The sequence below is a fragment of the Schistocerca gregaria genome, chromosome 4, assembly GCF_023897955.1.
Source record: "Schistocerca gregaria isolate iqSchGreg1 chromosome 4, iqSchGreg1.2, whole genome shotgun sequence".
Taxonomy (NCBI): Eukaryota; Metazoa; Arthropoda; class Insecta; order Orthoptera; family Acrididae; genus Schistocerca; species Schistocerca gregaria.
The window spans coordinates 408,011,024-408,027,449 of NC_064923.1; the positions used below are offsets into that span (position 1 = coordinate 408,011,024).

At 38.4% G+C, this 16,426-nt stretch overlaps 1 protein-coding gene across 1 annotated transcript in view; it reads left to right on the top strand.

The window, feature by feature from the left end:
- Positions 1–16,145, top strand: part of LOC126268164 (adenylate cyclase type 2-like) — a 452,935-nt gene extending 436,790 nt beyond the window's left edge. Inside the window, exon 22 of the mRNA XM_049973741.1 lies at positions 13,824–16,145. Coding sequence (XP_049829698.1) covers positions 13,824–14,177 — 354 coding nt within the window. The 3' untranslated portion in view covers positions 14,178–16,145. The remainder of the gene's footprint in view (positions 1–13,823) is intronic.
- The last annotated feature ends 281 nt before the right edge of the window (positions 16,146–16,426 follow it).

Here is a 16,426-nt window from a genome sequence, read left to right on the forward strand (position 1 = left end):
ACACTGATGAACAGTGATGTCTACCTAACAAAAGTTTCTATTTGATTTCTCACATTCTCTTGAATTTACTAAACAGTTTTTTTAGTTCAACATATTTTGTCACATTTTTATTATTCGATCGGTCTTCAGTTTTAGCTGATGATGAGCAAATGTAGTAATTACTTGCTGTGTAGTGTTTGGACTCCATTCTAAGCTTTTAGGTGGGTGGTTTTAGTATTTTGCAGAGTGATTGGCTCACCCTTGTTTCTCCAGCAATCAGCCAGTCACAGCTTTCTGCACTGCTATTTTAAGTCTTTCCACTGAATTTCTCTTTTTATTATTAGTTTTAGAACTGACAAACCATGTGATTTTAATATTTGTTTAGTTTGTGTGTTGGGGGGGGGGGGGGGAGGCTGGGGGAAGGGTGAGTATTTTAGGGTATTTTCATATTTTAGTGGAAGTTTTATTATTTTAGCACTTTTTATCCATACTCATCTCTCACAATTTTAGTACAGGTGCTCTGAAGACCTTCCACTTGTGCAACCTAAACACATATTAATCATCATTATCATCATCATCATCATCATCATCATCATCATCATACACTTGGTCCTTGCCAAGTGCATTTTATTTTTGTTTTGTACTGACAAAAAGTGTTAAGCAAAATCATTTTGTTCCTCTTGGCAAATTCTATTTATGTATGTTCTCTGTTAAATGTATGCTATAAAGTGGTACCATTAAGTTCCTCCTAAAATAAAAAATCTATAGTGTTACTTGTTAAGATAATACATTACTTTACTTTTACTTTTTCGTGTCCGGAAACTGCAATTTGTTTGCCCAATATTGGGCAATGTCCAATGCTTCTTCTTTAGCCAGCCATAGATTGTCGAGGGTGCATCTGTGGGGCCAGGCAGGGCATTATAGAAGATGTTCCATGTCCTGTCGAGTGCCGCAGCTGCATTTGTCATCATTTTCGTCCAACAAACCCCGTTTGATCAGATTAGATTTCACAGCCACCCCAGTTCTGATGCAGTTAAGCATTCTCCAGGTTTTCCAATCACCAGAAACGCCGCTTGGTGGGTCCTCTCTTAGTGGATAGTAGATGGGGGGCTCATCTAAGGTGCAACTTAGGAAACGGTGTCTGGATTTGAGTCTGCTGGGGCCACACTCTAGGCCACATATTGAGTGAGAGCCATCAAAGGTTTGTTTTAGTTTCTCGGTATGTTCATGGGCTTTCCTATGTGAGTCAGGGTTTGTGAAACCTGCGGCCTTGTGAAGATTTTCTATGGGGGTTGGTTTCATACAGCCTCTCACTATCCTGCATGTTTCATTCAAGCTAATATCTACCTTTTTTGCGTGGGCAGATCTGCACCATACCGGGCAGGCATACTCAGCAGTTGAGAAGCACAAAGCTTGGGCTGAAGTTCTGACCACGGTAGGTTTGGCACCTCATTTGCTATTGGACAGCTTTCTTATTAGGGAATTTCGTGCTTCTACTTTTTTGCATGTTTTTTTCGCAATGATATTTGTATGTCAATGTTCTGTCCAGCACGGCGCCAAGGTAGGTGGGAGTATCTGTGTGTTCTAGTAATGTCCCATACCAGGTAACATTGAGCCTGTACTTTGCCTGCCTCAAGTTCAGATGGAATGCACTCACTTGAGTTTTGGAGGGATTGGGTTTTAGAGAATTCTTTTTGTAGTAGGTTGACATTGTAGAAAGGGCTGTTTCTAGTTTCTCCTCGGTGGCTTCAAACCTGTTGCCTTGAACTGTTATTGCCAGGTCATCTGCATATACAAAAGTTTTGGTTTTGTCTGGAGTTGGTTGGTCATTTGTATATATGTTGAATAGGATGGGCGCCAACACACTCCCTTGGGTGAGCCCATTTTTCTGATTCCGCCATCGACTCTTTTTGCCCATCATGGTGCTATATGCAGAACCGAGACCATGTCAAAGACAACATGTTGCCACTACTGTGTCCAGTATTGTCGTCGAGTGTACTTTGTTAACATGCCTCTCTCTGCTACTGTGCCATGGGAAGCCACAACACTGATTGCCACATAGGTAGTCCATCTTGCTCCAGTTGCTATCATGCTATTTGTGTGTAGACTTGTCTTGCAGTGTAGAAGCCCATTTCTTGACTCAAGTTATGTGACGTGGCTGTGTGATCCTTCATAGTCAGGCAACAATACGTCTGTACTCTCAAGTGATAGTCCCATAGGATCACTGATATTCTTCATAATGTTGGGTAAGGTTATCCTGGACCCATCGATTCCATAACTGCATGGTAGTTATGGGATCCTGGCCAACACAAGCACACTATCATGGAACAACAAACCCCAGTCTTGATAGACCACAATCCTGCTGCAGCTGAATGTCAACACATGCCGGTAGACAGTTCTCTTTCTTACACAAGTGTAACACAATCTACTCACATACAACCAACATTCAAAAATGACTGCATAATCATTCCTGATATAAATAATATAAATGATATTACTCCTACTTACTACATACAGTCACACTGAAATGCTATCACTCGCATATCCAAACATTAGTCCACTTCACACTGATTTGATTTTTTTGCATACCGTCTTTGTGGTGGTGCAATTTTTATGGCAACCAGTGCACGCTGAGGTGACACATGTTTGCATGAATTACTTTTGATAACAGTTATTGGCAGGAGTAGAACACTTCTCACTGTGATGGTGAGTTGACTACCAACACTGCACACACTTTCAAACTGTGTACATTCCATCCTGCAGACAGTGGGATTAGCAGACAACTTTATACACACACACAAAACATGGAAGTTGCTCATCATTGGTGATGAGATGGCTGCCAACAATGAAAGAGATCGCAAACTATAGATACTATTTATAGCAGTCAATAAGTTGACTGCCAACACTGTAATCACCCACATGCTGTTCTCTGTGGTCATTAGCTGATTTTTATCAATACAGGTACCCACAAAATGTGAACACTACCACATTGATCTCCTACAGCCATTTTTATCATCAACTTACCAGCAAAACTTTACAAACACTGCATTATGAGTTACAAAGGTTTTCATTCTGATAAAACTGCAATAGCTGCCAGAAATTGAATTGTTAGACACTGAATCACAACTAGTTTCAAGACCATTAAGACACATCTTCTCATGAAAAACAGGTGAAGCTAAAGGAGAAACAAAGTTTACAATTAGAACTAACTTTACATCTACATATACGCTCCGATAGCCAATATACAGTGTGTGTCAGAGGGTACCCTGTGCCACTACTAGCTGTTTCCTTTCCTGTTGCAAATGCCTATAGAGTGAGGGAAAAACAGCTATCTATATGCCTCCATATGAGTCCTTGTGGTCCTTACATGAATTGTCATGTGGCAGCAGTAGGACTGTTATGCAGTCAGCTTCAGATTTTGATTCTCTAAATTTCCCCGATAATTTTATTAAAAAAGAATGCCCCTTCACTCCAGGGATTCCCATTTGAGTTCCTGAAGTACCTCTGTAAGGCTTGCATGTTTTTTGAACATACCGAAAACAAATCTAGCTACCTACCTCTGAGCTGCTTTGATGTCTTCCTTTAATCCAACCTGGTGTGGATCCCAAACACTTGAGCAGTGCTCAAGAATAGGTCACATTAGCATGCTGTATGCAGGTGCCTGTAAAATGACCCACACTTTCCTAAAATTCTCTCAATAAACCGATGTTAACCATTCCTCTTTCCTACCACAATCCTCACATGCTCATTCCATTTCATATTGCTTTGAAGTATTATACATAGATACTTAAATGAGATGAATGCATCAAACAGAACACTACTAATGCTGTATCCAAATATTACAGGTTTCTTTTTCCTACTCATCTGCATCAACGTACATTTTTCTACATTTAGAGCCAGCTCCATTCATCACACCAACTAGAAATTTTGTCTAAGTCATCTTGTTTCATACTACAGCCACTCATCTTCTACCAGCTTCCCATACAACACAGCATCAGCAGCAAACAACCGCAGACTGCTGCCCTCTCTGTCCACCTAGAAACAAAAATGCTGTAACTTACCAAACGAAAGCTTTGGTATGTTGATAGAGACAATAAAAATACACACACAAATTTCAAACTTTCACAACCCAAGGCTGCTTCATTAGGAAAGAGGGAAGGAGAGGGAAATATGTCTGCCTGTGTCTGCATATGTGCAGATGTGTGTGTGTGTGTGTGTGTGTGTGTGTGTGTGTGTGTGTGGGCGCGCAAGCGCGCGAGTATATACCTGTCCTTTTTTCCCTCTAAGGTAAGTCTTTCCACTCCCGGGATTGGAATGACTCCTTACCCTCTCCCTTAAAACCCACATCCTTTCGTCTTTCCCTCTCCTAAGCTTGAAATTTGTGTGTGTGTGTGTTTTTATTGTCTCTATCAACATACCAACGCTTTTGTTTGGTAAATTACAGCATCTTTGTTTTTAGATATATTTTTCCCACGTGGAATGTTTCCCTCTATTATATTTATATGTTTGTATCACACTTCCTTGGGGCACTCCTGATGAGACCCTTGTCTACAGGGGAACATACTGGCTTTTGTTACTTAAAATTTTCAAGCTTCTCACATATCTGGGAACCAATTCTGTATGCTCGTACCTTCGTTAACAGTCTGCAATGGGGTGTTATGTAAAATGCTTTTTGGAAATCTAGCAGTATCGAATCTGCCTGTTGCCCTTCGTCTGTAGTACACAGTGTATCATGTGAGACATGGGAAAGCTGAGTTTCATGCAAGTGACGCTTTCTAAAACCATACTGATTTGTAGACATAACCTTTTCAGTCTCTACAAAATCTATTACATTCAAATTCATAATATGTTCTGGAATTCTCCAGCAAATAAGTATTATGGGTACTGGTCTGTAATTCTGTGGGGCCATTCTTTTTCTTATATACAGGAGCCACTTTACTCTTTTCCAGTCCTTTGGGCCACTGCGCTGGGTGAGAGTTTCCACAAGCTAAAAACTTGACTGTGTCAAACTGCTGCAGTTTCAGTTATCAAATGAGGACTACGGCCCTTAAATTGTGATTAGTTCTCCATGAGAGTACATACTAGATAGCTCCTATCTTCCTGCTTGATATTGGCATATAAAATACATACCCATCATCCATAAAATGACACAGGACATGAGCCACAATGTAACCCTACAAAAAAAATTATGGCAAGAACCAAATCCAAGGAAATGGACAAGAGTTTCCCAGTTTACGAAGCAAGTGGAGCGAGCAAACCACAGATGAAATTGTCAGGACATTGGCATAACATGCAGAGTGTGCAGGTCATGTCCACACAACTGACAAACAGTGTAAAGTACCTTGATACACTGACACTACCATACTAACTAATACATCACATCTGGGCAAGGAAATAAAAAATTAAATTCAAGAGCAAACTGATAACAAAACTTTTCGATAAGATTTACCCCTTTAGAAAGGCACATATGTGTTCAACATGGAACCATGTCTTAAAAGCCAACAAAAATTGGAGTGCCATGGTTTAAAGTGCAAAAAATTGTGAAAATCCAAATGCTTTCCTTGCACTGAGCATATTACAATGAGCTGACAGAAGTCATGGGACAGTGATACGCACACATACAGATGACAGTGGAGTCATATACACAAGGTCTATAAGGGTAGTCCATTGGCAGAGCTATCTTTTATACCCGGATGATTCATGTGAAAAGGTTTCTGATGTGATTATGGCCAGACAACAGGGATTAACAGACTTCGAATATAGAATAGTAGTTGGAGCTAGATGCATCGGACTGGAAATGTTTGGCTACTTGGAGGTTATTTGCATCCATGATTTTGGAAATCATTAGGGAATTCAATGTTCTGAGACCTTCAGTGTCAAGGGTGTGCCAAGAATACCAAATTTCAAGCATTACCTCTAACAAATTTAGCATTTAGAATTGGAGGGCAGCCTGCAGTGTAAAAATCATAGAGGGAGACCAAGAGATGAATACACTAAGCAGATTCAGAAGGATGTAGGTTGCAGTAAGTACTGGGAGATGAAGAAGCTTGCACAGGATAGAGTAGCATGGAGAGCTGCATCAAACCAGTCTCAGGACAGAAGATGACAACAACAACAACCTCTAACCACAAACAACGCAGTGGCCAAAGGCGTCTACTTAATGATCGAGTTGGTGGCATTTACGTAGAGTGCTAACAGAGAAGCAACATTGTATGAAATAACCACAGAAATCAATGTGTGATGTATGAAGAACATATCCATTAGGACAGTATGATGAAATTTGGCATTAAAAGCCTACAACAGCAGACGACCAACAATGGTGTCCTTGTTAACAGCACTACATTGGCTACCTCGCCACTCCTGGGTTTGTGACAATATCAGTTGGACCCCAAACAACTAGAAAGCCCTAACCTGGTCAGATGAGTCCTAATTTCACCTAGCAAGAGCTGATGTAGAGTTTGAGTATGGTGCAGACCCCCACAAATCCATGGACCCAAGTCATCAACAAGTCACTCTGCAAGTTGATGGTGGAACCAAAATGGTGATGACTGTGTTTACAAAGAACGTACCGGGTCCTTTGGTCCAAATGAACTGATCATTGACAGGAAATGTTCGGCTACTTAGAGATCATTTTCAGCCATTCAACAGTGGAATTGTGTTAATGACAATGTGCCATGTCACCATGCCACAATTGTTTGCGATTGGATTGAAGAACATTTTGGACAGTTTGAGTGAATGATCTGGTCACGCAGATTGCCTGTCATGAATCCCATTGAACATTTGTGGAACATAATCAAGAGGTCAGTTCATACACAAAATCCTGCACTGGAAATACTTATGGACTGCTGTAGAGGCAGAAAGGTTTAATTTTTCTGCAGAGGACTTGCAACAATTTGTTGAATTCATGACATGTTGAGTTTCAGCACTAAACCAGGGAAAATGAAGTCTGACATGATGCTAGGAGGTATCTCATGACTTTTGCCACCCCAGTGTATATTACAACATAAAATTAATGATATGAATTTAATAGAGAGAAAAATTCCACATGGGAAAAATATATACTGTATAAAAAATATATTACAAAAAGATGCTGTGACTTACCAAATAGGAAAGCGCTGGTAGATAGACACAGTAAAAAACACACAAACACACACACAAATTTCAAGCTTCCGCAACCCAAGGTTGCTTCATCAGGAAAGAGGGAAGGAGAGGGAAAAATGAAAGGATGTGGGTTTTAAGGGAGAGGGTCAGGAGTCATTCTAAACACGGGAGCGGAAAGACTTCCCTTAGGGGGAAGAAAGGACAGGTATACACACGCGCGCGCACACACACATATCCATCCGCACACATACAAACACAGGCAGACATATGTAAATTTACCTGATTTAGGTTTTCCATGATTTCCCTAAATTGCTCCAGGCCAATGCCGGGATGGTTCCTTTGAAAGGGCATGGCCAAATTCCTTCCCCATCCTTCACTAATCCAATGAGACCGATGACCTCACTATCTGGTCTCCTCCCCCAAACAACCCAGCCCCACTGATGTGTATATTAAGAAAATGAATGGCCCAAGCACTGAGCCTTGTGGCACACCTCTAACTACTGGCAGGGCATTTGATTGACAGTTATTTACCATGACCACTTGAGTTCTGTTAGTCAAATATGATCAATCTAGTGTCAGTTCATTATTCTTGATACCATAGCACTCCATTTTATTTATGAGTATTTCATGTGACACAGTATCAAATGCTTTGCTCAGATCTAGTAGTAAGGCACACATGTAGGAATAGTTCTCAAAGCCTTTAACAATGTCTATTACAAGAGTTTCTACTGCATTTACTGTAGACAAACCTGGCCGAAATCCAAAGAGTGATGAGGACATAAGATTATGATGATCAAAAAGTTGCAAAGTTGTAATTTAATACAACATTCTATTACCTTGGATATTATAGGTATGAGAGATATTGGGTGATAACTTTCAGGTTTGCTTTTTCCCCTTTTTTATAAATAGAGACAACAATAGTAGTCTCAGGACCTCAGAAAATTTTCCAATTTGAAAGGTATTATTGATTAGAAAGGTAAGAGGGGCAACAATTATGTCAAACATTGGTTTCAGGATGTTGTTTGGTATACCATACAGATCTTCACTGTAAGATGGATGTAGGTTTGTGACTACTTTGTGTAGAATTTGGCAGGTAACCTGTTTCCATTTAAAGAATAAGTTATTGTCAGGTATGTTGTGAAAAAAACTTCCAGAAGTTGCATCATTTGGTGCAGAGGTAGGAGCAGCTTCATATTTAGTGGTGTTTACAAAGAATTCATTCAATTTATCTGGCAATATTGGAATTTCTTGTCTGTTTTTATGTTTTCCCGCTATTGTGTTGATTACCTTCCACAAGCTGCTTTGAATTTGTTGCTGGAATTTTCTATGAAAGCATCTTTGGTTCTTTGCTTTGCTGTCTGTATTTCTGTCCTGTACCTCTTCCTGGCTTCTTTGTACCTCTGTTTCCATTCTAAATTACCAGTTTTAGCCATTTTACGTAGGGCAATAAGTTTTTCTCTGGTCATGCAGGTTAGGAGTGAACCAGTTGTTCCACTTTTTCTTGTTTGATAGACCATGTGTTTTCACCTTTTTAGTTTCTTGTGGGCAGCAGCCTTGAACTAAGCTCATTAGTAAGTTAATAAATATGTTAAAAGCATTGTCATTGCTATCACAGTTATATACTCTATCCCACTCAAGTTCTGATAATTTTTGTCTTATGTAAGTGATGTTGGCTGGATATAACAGTCTCCTCTTAATGTGTTTAGGTCGCTGAATATGGTGTGTTTCATGGTTGACTATCAGCCATAGGCCATAGTGATCAGATAATATTGGATCTATCACTCCATACTGATATTCATCTTTTGTCAAATTGGAAATTATGTTACCCAGGCATGCCACTAATCGTGTTGGCTGGTCATTCACACAGTAAAAGTTGTTGGATCTTAGCAGGTTTTGAAAATGTGTGACAGTTGGTGTTTATTGTAGAATGTCAATATTAATGTCACCAATGTATACTGTCTTGTGGTGCCTGTATTTTACCAACAGGTGCTTATTTAGAGTCTCCATTTGATCAATAAACTGATTTATATCAGAGTTTTGGGTGTGATAAATAAAGATGAGCACTAACTTTTGTTTTGGAAGTAGCACTACAACCATTTCAAAAAGTTGGTCTTTGCAAAACTGATCAACTTTCTGTGCTACATATTCAATGTCAGAGTTTTTATTTACAAAAATTGCAATTCCTCCATGTCTGCTTTTGTTTCTACAATATGAACTTGCTGACTCAAATCCTTCAGGGATATACAGAGCAGTCTCATCAGGAGTGAGCCAGTGTTCATTTATACAAAAAATATGGCATGGGTTTGAAATTAGGAATACATCTATTTTGTTTCTGATTGACTGTACATTTAGATGCAAAATTAAATTCTGCTGTCTGCGAGAACAGGCAAAGAATTTGATACTTCTGTATTTACAGTTTTTGTGGTGCTGACTAGGGCATAATAATTCATAAAAAATCTTCACTACAGCTAGTCACTTTCCTGCATCTGGTGGATGAGCGAGTGGAGATGGGATGTGCCATGTTGTCTTGGTTTCTCTAGTGGCATGTTACAATAATGTGGTGCAAGGGTTTTAACATGCACCAGAACTGCAGACATGTACCTACAAACAAACAAAAAATTATTTGCATTACTTTTTTGTTGTGTTTATTAAAACGATGACTAACATTTGTAGACCGAACTCTGCGTGTTATTGTTATTACACCCTTCCATATAACAAAAAATTTCTTCCTCAATGAAGAGTTGCCCAAGAATATTATGCCTTAAGAAATTAGTGAATGATAACAGGCGAAGTCTGTTAACTTCTTCAAAATCTCATCTCCTAGGGTCCACTATTATCCATACTGCAAAAATTGCTGAGCTTAGACATTTGGAAGATTTTCAGTCCAGGTCGTTATCAATATATACACCAAAAAATTTAAAGCATTCTGTTTCATTTATTGATTTTCCTTTATGCAGTATATTTAATAATGTGACAGTCCATTCGCAGAGTTTCAATTAGTATGAAATATTATATGAAAACATCATCTAAGTAGTGTAAGACAAAAGCAATGGTACCCCTTTTTTCCCCCCCCATGAACCATGGACCTTGCCGTTGGTGGGGAGGCTTGCGTGCCTCAGCGATACAGATGGCCGTACCGTAGGTGCAACCACAACGGAGGGGTATCTGTTGAGAGGCCAGACAAACGTGTGGTTCCTGAAGAGGGGCAGCAGCCTTTTCAGTAGTTGCAGGGGCAACAGTCTGGATGATTGACTGATCTGGCCTTGCAACATTAACCAAAACGGCCTTGCTGTGCTGGTACTGCGAACGGCTGAAAGCAAGGGGAAACTACAGCCGTAATTTTTCCCGAGGACATGCAGCTTTACTGTATGATTAAATGATGATGGCATCCTCTTGGGTAAAATATTCCGGAGGTAAAATAGTCCCCCATTCGGATCTCCGGGCGGGGACTACTCAGGAGGATGTCGTTATCAGGAGAAAGAAAACTGGCATTCTACGGATCGGAGCGTGGAATGTCAGATCCCTTAATCGGGCAGGTAGGTTAGAAAATTTAAAAAGGGAAATGGATAGGTTAAAGTTAGATATAGTGGGAATTAGTGAGGTTCGGTGGCAGGAGGAACAAGACTTCTGGTCAGGTGACTACAGGGTTATAAACACAAAATCAAATAGGGGTAATGCAGGAGTAGGTTTAATAATGAATAGGAAAATAGGAATGCGGGTAAGCTACTACAAACAGCATAGTGAACGCATTATTGTGGCCAAGATAGATACGAAGCCCACACCTACTACAGTAGTACAAGTTTATATGCCAACTAGCTCTGCAGTTGATGAAGAAATTGAAGAAATGTACGATGAAATAAAAGAAATTATTCAGATAGTGAAGGGAGACGAAAATTTAATAGTAATGGGTGACTGGAATTCGAGTGTAGGAAAACGGAGAGAAGGAAACATTGTAGGTGAATATGGATTGGGGCTAAGAAATGAAAGAGGAAGCCGCCTAGTAGGATTTTGCACAGAGCACAACTTGATCATAGCTAACACTTGGTTTAAGAATCATGAAAGAAGGTTGTATACGTGGAAGAACCCTGGAGATACTAAAAGGTATCAGATAGATTATATAATGGTAAGACAGAGATTTAGGAACCAGGTTTTAAGTTGTAAGACATTTCCAGGGGCAGATGTGGACTCTGACCACAATCTATTGGTTATGACCTGTAGATTAAAACTGAAGAAACTGCAAAAATGTGAGAAATTAAGGAGATGGGACCTGGATAAACTGAAAGAACCAGAGGTTGTACAGAGTTTCAGAGAGAGCATAAGGGAACAATTGACAGGAATAGGGGAAAGAAATACAGTAGAAGAAGAATGGGTAGCTCTGAGGGATGTAGTAGTGAAGGCAGCAGAGGATAAAGTAGGTACAAAGACGAGGGCTGCTAGAAATCCTTGGGTAACAGAAGAAATATTGGATTTAATTGATGAAAGGAGAAAATATAAAAATGCAGTAAATGAAGCAGGCAAAAAGGAATACAAACGTCTCAAAAATGAGATCGACAGGAAGTGCAAAATGGCTAAACAGGGATGGCTGGAGGACAAATGTAAGGATGTAGAAGCTTATCTCACTAGGGGTAAGATAGATACTGCCTACAGGAAAATTAGAGAGACCTTTGGAGAGAAGAGAACCACGTGTATGAATATCAAGAGCTCAGATGGCAGCCCAGTTCTAAGCAAAGAAGGGAAGGCAGAAAGGTGGAAGGAGTATATAGAAGGCTTATACAAGGGCGATGTACTTGAGGACAATATTATGGAAATAGAAGAGGATGTAGATGAAGACGAAATGGGAGATACGATACTGCGTGAAGAGTTTGACAGAGCACTGAAAGACCTGAGTCGAAACAAGGCCCCCGGAGTAGACAACATTCCATTAGAACTACTGACGGCCTTGGGAGAGCCAGTCATGACAAAACTCTACCAGCTGGTGAGCAAGATGTATGAGACAGGCGAAATACCCTCAGACTTCAAGAAGAATATAATTATTCCAATCCCAAAGAAAGCAGGTGCTGACAGATGTGAAAATTACCGAACTATCAGTTTAATAAGCCACGGCTGCAAAATACTAACGCGAATTCTTTACAGACGAATGGAAAAACTGGTAGATGCAGACCTCGGGGAGGATCAGTTTGGATTCCGTCGAAATGTTGGAACACGTGAGGCAATACTGACCTTACGACTTATCTTAGAAGAAAGATTAAGAAAAGGCAAACCTACGTTTCTAGCATTTGTAGACTTAGAGAAAGCTTTTGACAATGTTGACTGGAATACTCTTTTTCAAATTCTAAAGGTGGCAGGGGTAAAATACAGGGAGCGAAAGGCTATTTATAATTTGTACAGAAACCAGATGGCAGTAATAAGAGTCGAGGGGCATGAAAGGGAAGCAGTGGTTGGGAAAGGAGTGAGACAGGGTTGTAGCCTCTCCCCGATGTTATTCAATCTGTATATTGAGCAAGCAGTAAAGGAAACAAAAGAAAAATTTGGAGTAGGTATTAAAATTCATGGAGACGAAGTAAAAACTTTGAGGTTCGCCGATGACATTGTAATTCTGTCAGAGACGGCAAAGGACTTGGAAGAGCAGTTGAACGGAATGGACAGTGTCTTGAAAGGAGGATATAAGATGAACATTAACAAAAGCAAAACGAGGATAATGGAATGTAGTCAAATTAAATCGGGTGATGCTGAGGGAATTAGATTAGGAAATGAGACACTTGAAGTAGTAAAGGAGTTTTGCTATTTAGGAAGTAAAATAACTGATGATGGTCGAAGTAGAGAGGATATAAAATGTAGACTGGCAATGGCAAGGAAAGCGTTTCTGAAGAAGAGAAATTTGTTAACATCGAATATAGATTTATGTATCAGGAAGTCGTTTCTGAAAGTATTTGCTTGGAGTGTAGCCATGTATGGAAGTGAAACATGGACGATAACTAGTTTGGACAAGAAGAGAATAGAAGCTTTCGAAATGTGGTGCTACAGAAGAATACTGAAGATAAGGTGGATAGATCACGTAACTAATGAGGAGGTATTGAATAGGATTGGGGAGAAGAGAAGTTTGTGGCACAACTTGACTAGAAGAAGGGATCGGTTGGTAGGACATGTTTTGAGGCATCAAGGGATCACAAATTTAGCATTGGAGGGCAGCGTGGAGGGTAAAAATCGTAGAGGGAGACCGAGAGATGAGTACACTAAGCAGATTCAGAAGGATGTAGGTTGCAGTAGGTACTGGGAGATGAAGCAGCTTGCACAGGATAGAGTGGCATGGAGAGCTGCATCAAACCAGTCTCAGGACTGAAGACAACAACAACAAACCCCTTTTTTAAAGAGCCAATTTTCTACTAAGTACTAATCTACAAGTGATTCCCTTAATTATCTATGAGAGTAGATCAGCACTAAACTAATTGGTTGCTAGTAAACTTTACACAGTAACTTGCAGTGGCTATTACTGCCCATAAATGTTTTATACGACTGATTCCACATTCCTGAAGGAACACGAAGTGACTCAAAAACAAATTAACAATAAATAAATGAAGGAATCAATCAGTCAAAGAACACCCCAACATGAGTAAAATTTATATTTTATCTATTTTACACAATGCCTGTTAGCACTTAGAAAATCTACCACATTTAGTAATGAAAGTAAATATGTTTTTTGGTACCGCTCTGTAAAGCATATCAAGATTAAATTTAATTTTCAGGTCACTGAAAACACTGCAGAAGTGCTTGAAGAGCAAGGTGTATGCTGTCAATGTCGAGGGCCTACCTATGTAAAAGGCAAAAACTACATGACAACATACTTTGTTTGCATGGGTGACAACTATGAACTTCTTTTAAAACCAAAGTCTCCTGATATTATTAACGAAGAAATTACGACAGAAAATGCTCAGAAAGACATAACTAATGTTATTTCAAATAAAGAACTTAATGGTGTAATTAAAAGTGGTGAAACAAATCATATTACGAGCAATTGTATCAACAGAACACAGCACAGTGCAGCTGGTAATAGTGAAAGGACTGAAGAGAGTGATGAAGAATACAACACATCATTATAGTTTCAGATAGTTGGTGCACACTTCCACAAAAAGAAGTGCTTCAAAACTGCAAAACAAGAATATTAATTATCAATAAACTGGAGATCATAATTTTTCCAGCATATGTTGAAATCATACATGTAAATATGTAAAATGTAATGATAACAAGACTGACTGAGTTAAATACTTTGCATATTAAATCTCAGACCAAAACATATTCCATAGTGAATTAAAATTATATGACCTTGTCAAGTAGACTGGAGGATTTATCAAGATTTGAAAATTCAGCTAATGCCTGTATAATCTTGATCATTCCTTTACTATTACTATTGTATGCTTATGTTGCCTTGCTTTATATCTTTTAATGAGTAGCTCAGATCCAATGTATTGTGTGCGGCTGTACGCACAATGAAATATTTAGATTCACTCTCCTTTGTAACAAGTGTTTTCTGAAAATAATGAAATTCAAAATGACATGACATTCAAGGTGCTGTGCATGGATCACCAGCTAAGTATTTCATAAGAGTGAAACAAGCAACAAAGAAAAGGAACATGAAAATCAGCTTCTATTTCATAATGTAGAGGGACATCATGACAGATGGAAATCTGGTTTCATTCTCCTTAACAAAATGTTATTGATTCTTTTTGTATTTAAACTACATTGATTGTACAAAGTAACAGCTAATTTCCAACAAAATAAACTACCTAATTTCTTGTCAGCATGCCCGTGTGCATATAACATAAAGTGATACAGAAACATAAGTGCTGACAGTACACAAAAAAATATTTCATTCATCATAAAAACTCATCATAAGAAAATATATGAGTTGAAGTAATCTACTTGTAACATCTCACATTTTTAAATTTATGACCCCACAAAGAATGTCAGTCAATTTCATTTCTATTTTTACTACAATAATAACAAAGCATTGAAGATCTGAGTAATAGATTTTTGTCCGATTTGTAAATATAGTAAGTGATAATTATGCCATTATGACAAAACCATAGCTTTATTATTATAGAGTTGTGTAAATCACCATTTCATACATAGCAGTGTAATATATATACTCTGTACATACAGTGATATGTATGTTTTATACATACTTGTTAACTATTGAAGACTGTTTCAACAAACAGAAGCTAACACTATATATAATGTGTCTTGCAATTTGTATTAAGAAGTTTTACGCGCTAAAGCAAAAAATCTTTACAACTTGTATGAAACAAGGTAATTTTAAATACGTTATTTCTTACAAGCCAAACTAGTCATAATGTTTGAAAATTACTTTTTTTCATAAAATGGAGAATTCAGTGTTTTGACATTTGATTTTTTTAAGCAGATTTATGGTTTCAGCCTTTCAGTCACTATCAGGTCATAAAAAAGAAGAAAATGTACAGGATGCATAGTCATAAATTGACCTATATAACAAAATAAACACTGCTTAATCAGTGGGTAAAACTTACAATGTGGTGCCAGTGGCACTGTTGGAAGGTATGGTTATGAACATCTCAGATCTGACAATGGCTGAAGGCAAATATGGTAATCTGTTTAACTAAATCAAAAGTTTATTTAGATATCAAGTCACTTTCGTCCTCCAAAAACCAAAGTGACTTCATTTAATGATACTTCTTTCCACTTTCCCTTCTCTAGCAAATCCTTAATTCACAACTAACAACCATTTCAAGTCTTAAAATTGACAACCCCAATATATTAATGTACAAATTCCACAGTATTGCATAAGCCATCTATATTCAAACTTTTGTTTTCCATCCTACATTGACAGTCCTGCTCTTTTGCCCTTCCTGCACAAAATGTGATTCTTGTACAAAGTTTGATATTGTAATAACATCTTACCTCATGAATTAAAATATTTTTTAAATATCTTTTGACAGGCTATGTTGTAATTTATTATATTTATTTTTTGTATTATTGTTGTATTTCATTGTCAATAAACATCTTTTACTTTGGAATAGATGCCAAAAAAGAAACAGCAGTGTGAAGTCTGTAATTCTGTTGGAACGACGTTTAATACAGTCCACATTTGTCAGATACACAAGTACCTGATATGAAACGTGCAATGCGATTTATGCTTCATTTCCTTTGCTAGTAATCTAGGAATCTTTACTCGTGTAACTTGGTCATGAATGATAGTTTGCATTCTGATATGTTATTTTCTCATACATTACTGTTCCAAATCAAAGCGTGGAATTTAGCACAATATCACATCACAATGTGTAAACTCTCATGTTTTTATACATGCTGAAAAATA